Genomic DNA, 8781 nt, shown 5'->3' with positions numbered 1-8781 from the left:
GTTCCCCCAACGTGAAGTCAGTGTGCTGCTAAGCATGGGGTTGAATCTGTTCCATCCAAGTGGGAGTCCATCAAAGAGGAAGTGGTATTTGGACCTAGCTTGCAGATAAGTAGACCTCATTAATGCTTTGAAGCAGATGTTCTGGACATGCTGAGTCAGTTTAGAAGCTCCTCACATGAGCAGTGAGTTTTGTATTAAGTACAGGTTTTATTGATCACTTGTGGTTTTAAGATAAACTATAAAATGATCATAAGTTTTGGGAAAGTTGAAAATCATAACTCACCCAAATGAGATCTTTTTCTTGGTTGGGCTAAACCTCCATGAAGTGGCTTAAATCAAGCTGTCCACCAAGCCTCTGAACCACTCCCTTGCATGTTTTATGTTGAGCTATGATGACTTTGGGATTAAGGTGAGATTTTGAGTTCTTTTGTGGTAAAAAGAAACATATCAACACAACAAAACAACAGAGAGATAAAAGCACAACCAGGATGGTTTCTAGTTGCTGAAATCTGTGTAATTAGACTTCTGGATGACTAGGCTCTGAGTTGCTCAGAGATTTTCCATTGACCAGGATGCCTGCACACAACACACCTCTGATGTTTGCATTGCAGCATTTCCTTCCTCGCTTTTTTCATTCTCAATGGAACATCTCATCAAAGAGCAGGATACAGAGCACCTCTCCATATGGCACGACCCAAGATGATATTGGAATTATATCATCATTAATAGTAATACTTATCATCTGCTATCTGCTGGGAGTTTTGATGAATGTCAGACCCTTTGCTAGATTTATATCCATAGTTCTAGATACAATTTACATTTTTGTGAGGAGTAATTTAAGCCATTTGTCACATCCATTCAGGGAAATAAAAATGTTACAGTGTCTATTCAGCAGTTCATCAATAGATCAGTTAGTTTATATATCCATCTATCATCTATCTATCTGTCATCTATCTAGCTATCTATCATCTATCTATCATCTCTCTATCTCTCTCTCTATCTATCTATTATATATCTATCTCTATCTATTATCTATCACCTATCTATCATCTATCTATCTATCTATCATCTATCTACTATCTATTATCTATCTATCTATCATCTATATGTCATCTATCAATATCTATTCACCCAGCTATCTATTCTCCTACACAAGAATACTAAGTACAATAATGACAGTCCAAACAAAAGGCTATGAACAGACTGGAAGTGGCCATGTATTCTGAGATGAACTGACCTCTGGGGAGGAAATGTGGGCCTCAGACATGAAAAAAATTAAATTTCTACATAGAGATTTTTGTTCACATATTTTTGAGACCGATCCTTGCTATGAAAGCCAAGCTGACTTTGAAGTTGTGTTCTTCCTACCCCAGCCTCCCAAGTGCTAGAATTATAAGTGCGTGCCACCATGTCCAGCTCTGTAAAGAGTTTAAAGAGTTTTGTGCAGACACACACACACACACACACACACACACACATTTGCATTTTGCCAGAAAAAAATTGATGTCACTTGTAGAATACCTGAAGTACATATAGATAAAATATAGAACAAAGTAACCAGGACACAACTTTACAAATTATTTAACTGAAACAGAATTCTACTATATTCTATATTATCTAGACTATATTCTGCTTGTTAAAGGACTGAAACATATCTCCAATAGATTGATAAAAAGATAATAATGTTTAGCTTAGTAAAAAAAAGAATACCATCATTTTAGTAAATATTTGAAACCTAGTTACTATGTCTTATACTATGATGTCCTAAAACTATGATGTGGTTAGGCAGAAGTGATTATAATGGGTTGTGTCCATCACGTGATTCTGGTCACACAGGTTTCTCATGCTTCAGAATATCACTGTAGGGATTCCTTAGAGGAATATTCAGAGAAGGGGTGAATTTCATATTTTGTAGGAAGTTAAAGGATACCAAGACATGTTTGAGCACATAAGAATTATATATTAGTTGGGATATTAATGATTATGGGATGGGGAGATAGCTCTGTGGACAAAAGCACTTGCCATGGAGGTGTGAAGAACAGAGTTTAGATCCTTAGAACCCATGTAAATGCCAGACAGACACGGTGGCTAGTCTATTGCCCCATCATTTGGGAAGTAGAGACAGAAGACCCCTGAAGCTGACTAGCTAGAGAAGCCCAATCCTTGAGCTCTGGATCCAAGTGAGAGAACAACCTTAATATATAAAAGGGCAAGTGGTGAGGAAGATACCGGATGTCCACGTCTGGCATCCGTATGTATGTCCAGATATATCCACATGCATCCACACACAGCTGCACTCACATGTGCGTGAACACACAGGAACACGTGCAACATATATCACACACACATATACATCAAGAAAAATGCTTATGCTAATTTTGTCTCACCTCGAGATAACTTTGGGTGTACATTTTACCACTGCAGGTAGAAACAACACAGCACAGGAGCACTGCTGATACCACGTCATGAGTGAAGTCAGAGAGGTCCAGAGAGAGTTCAGAGATAAGGTCGTTAAAGATCTGTATATGAGGTTTTATGGACTCCAAATATGGGGTTCAAAGTATAACACACTGTCATCTTCTGAGTTCTGGCAAGATCATTTGTCATGCTGAGACCCAACGGATGATTTAGTGCTGGGTCTGCACTGACCACTGATAGAAAGACAGCCTTTTTTTTTTCTTGACTCCTACGAGTGGAATTTTTGTCAACTGCAATTGTGAGACAGAGTTTAATATGTGAGTAGGTGCTGGTAGAGAGTCCAGGAGGCCTACTAATAGAGATTGCTATTAATCTTTCTTAAGAAGAAAGAGGAGTGTGGCTATAAATTTGTTCAGCGAACATGAATTACAGGTTTCTTAACTTAGTCTTTAATTAAATAACATTTTGGAGATGGTCCCATGTGCTCCAGGGAGTAGAAATTCAAGTGTTGAAAGGGAAAAATGTGTCCTATTCCTTATCTAAGAATACTGTTTTGGCTCTGTGGTCACCAATCCAGTCCTGACATCAGGGAGAAATCAGACCATTTACACAGATATTGTGCCTCTGAAAGGTTGGACACTTGGCATGTGGAATTGGGGTCAGCCTTCATGTGTTAATTTTACCTTTTATACCTTTGCATAGCTTCTTTACTGAGTTTATGTGTGAATCTATTTAGGCTATTATAAAAAAATACCATTGACTGACTAGCTTTTAAATAACAGGAATGTATTTCTCATGGTTTGGGAGGCTGGAAAACACAAGATTAATGTTCTTGCAGACTCTTTGAAGGCTTTCTCTAGCTCATAGCTCTTCCTCTTGGTGGGAGGGAGAAGGAGACTTTCTGAGGCCTGTTTCATAAAGGAGCTTCAGTGGGGGTTCCACCCTCTGACTTAAGTACTGATCAAAGTTCTCAGCTCTTCACATCATTAGCTGGTGATTAATTTCAGCATATGAATTTTGTGGGGACATAGGCATTTAGACCATAACAGATGCTAATGTTAATTTCATTAGTTCCTTTTGCTAGTTACAATCCTTAAGATATCTTGATTTCTTTTACCATTCTTTCTTTGATGGATAAAGCTACTGGTTTTTTTTTTTTTTAGGTAAGGTTTTCCTATAGCCCCAGTGTGCTTGGAACTCACTATGTAGACCAGGCTTACCTTGATCTTACAGAGATCTGCCTGCCTCTGTTTCTTAAGTACTGGGAATCAAAGGCATACACCACCACGCCTGGCTACTACTTGTTTTTTAAGACGCAACAGAAGTATCACATCCTTCAAAAACTCTATAGCTTGTCATATTGAAATACTGATATGTCCACTGTAGTGACTTGTAATAACAATTTTTGAACCTGTACATTTCATTGTGTAATTAAACTTTTATGCAATGACTCTTCAAACTGATAATTCTTGGGGACCTCCTGGTTACATTTGACCCAGAGCTCATTTTTGTACACCAGATTTACCTGTCTTGTGAGAATGTTTGACAGTCCTATGATGGAGGTAATTGTTGATGATAAAGTAGGATATGCCTGGCTTCTCTCTTGTTTACATTATTCTTTCTACTGCTTTCCTGCAGGTCAGAGGAAAGTATCTGACCTTCCTTTTGGGAGCTGCCTCTTTCATAGTGATGTTTATGACAATGGATCCTCATTTCTGTATGACAACTATACAACATGTACCTGCAAGGTAAGGGGTCTCTGAGGGCCTGGGCCACGCTCCAAAAATGTGTTAGATTACAGTGCAGTTACAGTCAAATATGATAGTGTTTTGTTTATGAAGAAGGGCTGTTGATGCCATTTGACCAGTACAGTCATACTTTAGGTCACAAAAATATCTCTGGGTGGTAAAAGTTACTCTCTGAGCAGCTGTACTAAGGACTCTCTGAATATCAGACAAATACAAATGGTTGTTCTCAGGCTCCATCTATCCAGGATGAATTCTGTAGAATACTTGGCAATGTAAATAGCTTTACCATCATTCAGGAGAAGAAGAAGGCATGGATTTACAGTCCATCACAGAGATAAACCTGGAAGTTTAGGAAGAGAGAATTTATGTGTTACTTACTGTACAATGTCTTATTTGAGCCCTGCTTGCTTTTCTCAAAGGACAAAAAGAATCTAATTCTTATTAAAGAAAGATTCCTCAAGTCTACAGTTTTACAGTGATACACATCATACACATCCATAGGCTGTTTCTGTGTGGTGAATCACACTTGAATTCAAGAAGAGAATTTATCATGAAGGCTTTAGCACTATTCAGTGAGTTAACCCACCTGTCTGGGTGACATGAGTTTAGAATAATTTATTTTGGTGGGGATTATTACTTTGTTTTTAATAGCTAGAGAAATAGAGAGGGAACAGGGGCTATGCTCAGTGTCAGTATGAGTCAGTAGCTAGGATGAGAGTACAGAAGTTCTTGATTACTTGAGGCATGCTTTGCTAGGGAGCTGCCCACTTCAGGGCCAACTGGATAAGGGTTGTACTGTCTGCATCCTGGCACTGATCACAGGAATTTCCAAGTCTAAGAATACTCTTATGAGGTACCTTCCTTCTCCTGTTTGTTGCATGACCCTTGCTAAGCTAATCATCCATAACAACTCTATTTGTATACACTGCTGTATATGAGTTGTTTTGTTTTGTTTGAGACACCTTCTGGTGATGTAACCCTTGCTGGCCTGGAACTTTCTATGTAGTAGATATATAGACCAAGCTGTCCTCAGAGATCCACCTGGCTCTGCCTCCATATTAATAGTGTGTACCACCATGCTTGGACTATATGTACACATAGAGAGGAATTCCCTCTTTTAAATTTGGCCTCCATCCCCAAGACTTCATATCACCACCAAAACTTCACAGGCTACAACTTCCTCCTCCAGCTACTGAGCCTTTATTAAAATGCATCACCCTCCCAATTCTCTTGCTTGCTGACAGTCAGTCACTCCACAGTGATGTTTATATCACTTTAGGGCTTAGGAAATCTGTGAGAGATAATTAGGTCATGTGTTCCAAACTTTTCCTGAAAGAGACTGATTTCTCAGGATACGAGTGACAGCCATTTGGAAAGTCAGACTGCAGTTGTGGTAATCAATATTATTTTCTGTCAGTGTAGGACTTCCCTCTCTAACAGTCCCACTTAGGGTGCTTCCAGATTTCTAGGGCAGGTACAGGAAACAGTTTCATAGTTCTCTGGATGCTATATGGTTTCTAGTCCTTTAAATCTGGAGATTTCTCTACAAAGTGTCCTAGCCTTTAAATTTGATTAGCAACTCTTCTCCACCTAAATATACACGTCAGATGTCATCTCTTCCAAAGAGACTTTCCCGACTTACCTAGATAAGCAGTTGTTCTTTCTTTTCTGCTTCCTTTATGCTTTTATTGTTCTAGTCACCATATTTTATTGTAATTTACCTTTTTCTCAGGCTATCTGTCCTCTTATACTTTGAGCCCTCTGAGGACAGAAATTCTATATATTCTTATTGCTACCCGAGTACTAGATACCGAGTACTATTGGTGCAGAACATATAGACATGGATGTATTTGCTACTTTTCTCTTTGCTGTGACCAAACTGCCTGACAAGAAGCAACATAAGTAGGGAAGGGGTTTTTTTGACTCACAGTTCAACTTGAAACACTCTATCATGGTGGCAAGAGTCTGAGGCTTCTGGTTGCCATGCATCCTCGAACAGGAAACAGAGAATAGGTGAATGCTGGTCCTCAACTCACGTTCTATTTTACTTAGTATGGGGCCCCAGCTCATAGAATGGTGCTGTGGAGATTCCTGCTGTGTTTTCTGTCTTTGATCAAACATTTCTGGAAAAATAGACACACTCAGAACTGTATTTCCATGGTGATTCTAAATCATTAAAGTGACAGCTAAGAAAACCTGGAAGATCAACAGTGAAGTATGTATTGAAAACTGTTCTTCAAACTAGACAAAGGATTAATTTTTCTAGTTTATGAGTTAGTTCATAATAATCTCTACATGCCACATATATAACATTTTGTGTTTTGAAACAGAGTCTTCCTCTAGCCTCAGCTGACCTGGAACTCACTGTGTAGACCAGATGGGCCTCAATCTCATAGAAATCTGCCTACCTCTGCCTTCTGAGTACTGGGATTTAAAGGCAGCCGTGTATATAACATTTAAAATGCACAGTAAACCTAAGAAGTCTTAGAAAAAAAGCACGTCTTCAGAAATCAAGGCAACTTCTTTAAAGTTACAGATAGAACTTGTCATCTTCAAAGGTTAAGTGGCCTAGTCAAGAACATATCTTTTAGAGTAGAGCTTCAGACCTCAAGTCCAGTATTTAAATTGCTTGTTCAGTCCTTCTGTGAGCACAGAGCAGACTCAAGCAATTTCATGTGGAGGTTATTACTGAGCTCTTCATTTTTTCTCTTTCATCAAAGGTGTCTGTCTGCTTTCATGATAAACTCTGAAAGGTAACACAGAGCTGAAGAGAAGACCTCAGTAAGCTCTGTTAATACAGAAAATGAAAGAAAAAGGGCAGGAAGAGGAAATGGGCTAGTCTGAGCTCTTCATTTTTTATCTTTCATCAAAGGTGTCTTTCTGCTTTCATGATAAACTCTGAAAGGTAACACAGAGCTGAAGAGAAGACCTCAGTAAGCTCTGTTAATACAGAAAATGAAAGAAAAAGGGCAGGAAGAGGAAATGGACCAGTAGTGAGCTGGACTTTCCCACTCTGGTGGGAGTGAATGGAGTTCTTGAGCATGAAGTTATAAACAGGTAGAAGGAAAACAGAGAATGTGTGTATTCTGTAGATATTAGCCAGCAAATATATTTTGAAGGGAATAAAAGGTTTATTGCACCATATTAAAACATAAGTTTTAGAACTGTTGTGAGTTGTTCAAAGAGGGTAGAAGGATGCTTGGGAGAGATGAAAGTAATTTTTAATTTCTAGTCTGCCTTTGTACCTTCAGGACTCTACAATGGTGTGTAAGAAGAAGTGCTCCCACCCTGGTGCCTGTGACAAAGATGCAGAGGCCTGTTGTGAAGAGTGTCTCCTACAAGTGCCCCCAGAAGACGTCAAAGTGTGCAAGTTTGGTAACAAGATTTTCCGGGTATGTCATGAGATAATCCTTCATGTGAGCCATGTGTTATGGGAGCCATCACACTATAATGACCATTAAGAAGGTCCAAATATATGCATTGGAATTTTCAATAATTTATATACACAAGACATATGTGTGTATGTAATAATTTTCATTATAGTATTATATATGCATATATATAAAATCAAGTACAAAGTAAGCAGAAGGACAACTATTAGAAATAATTTCTTTAGGCTTTAGTTTGGTGGAAGATTTTAGATCTGCAAGCATTATTGTCATTTGTACGTGTGGTCAGCCAGAGCCTGCAGCTCAGCTGAACATGCCACAAGGTTGGTGTAGTCTCGGAGCCCTAGTGTCCCAGAGCATCTCATTCACTTGGGGATACTCAGTGAACCTCATCAAGATCATGATCTATGGCAAGATCCTGATGGCTCAATATCTTGGTACTTTCAGATGCATTTCAAGGGCTCCTTTTCAAGGAGAAAATATCTTATTTGGAAGGTGTTCAGGTGAGGGTGTTTACAGTGTGTGTGATCAGCAAAGGTGAGAGTGTCCAACTTTAGAGCACTCAAAGGTGAGAGTCCAAATTCAAGTACTCAAAAGACTTGCCTGTTGACCTTAAGTGTCTTTTACATTGTTTACTGGTGATCTCAAGTGGGAAGCTGGGTGGGAACCATTTAAAGTCAGGAAGTAGGTTGTTGGCTTTGTTCAAATTGCTTTCACTCTCTTATCTAGTACATTCCCCTCAAGGATGGAGGGAATCACTCTATACGAAAGCTGCCACTTCATGACGCTCATGAGCATCTAGACCCTCAGCATCATGCCATATGTGGAAGCTCCTTCAAGCTTCCTATCCACTGACGTGATTGTAGGGAGAGGTCTGTGTTCTTATAGACTCTGTAAAATGACAATACATGGTGATGGTTCAAGGGGCATGTAGCAAGTTTTAAGAGAAACTCATTTCACAGTCTTCTTATACAAAAATCACCATCTGTCTCAGAGCACCAAGATAAAATTGAATATTCTCATGATGGTGTTTTTGACAAAAATCACTTTATAAAATATTCCTTCAAGTAACTGGCCCTTGAAGTACTTTACAGAAACACTGAGCCCTAGAAATATTTGCTCAGAGCACTTGGATCAATTAGATGCCCTTTGAGACTTCAGTTAGAACTCTCTCACCTGAAAGGCATTCATATGTTGCTAAATAAGTATCTTCAAGAAGGGAGGAG

General features: G+C 39.0%; 1 protein-coding gene across 1 annotated transcript in view; it reads left to right on the top strand.

Moving 5' to 3' along the window:
- Positions 1–8781, top strand: part of LOC108491446 (BMP-binding endothelial regulator protein-like) — a 28265-nt gene that overhangs the window by 18209 nt on the left and 1275 nt on the right. The window contains exons 3-4 of the mRNA XM_017801323.2: positions 4057–4166; positions 7418–7558. Of these exons, the coding sequence (XP_017656812.2) occupies positions 4057–4166; positions 7418–7558 (251 nt within the window). The remainder of the gene's footprint in view (positions 1–4056; positions 4167–7417; positions 7559–8781) is intronic.

Source organism: Nannospalax galili, unplaced genomic scaffold, assembly GCF_000622305.1.
Source record: "Nannospalax galili isolate Female #2095 unplaced genomic scaffold, S.galili_v1.0 scaffold883, whole genome shotgun sequence".
NCBI lineage: Eukaryota > Metazoa > Chordata > Mammalia > Rodentia > Spalacidae > Nannospalax > Nannospalax galili.
This window is presented reverse-complemented; position numbering and strand designations above follow the sequence as displayed.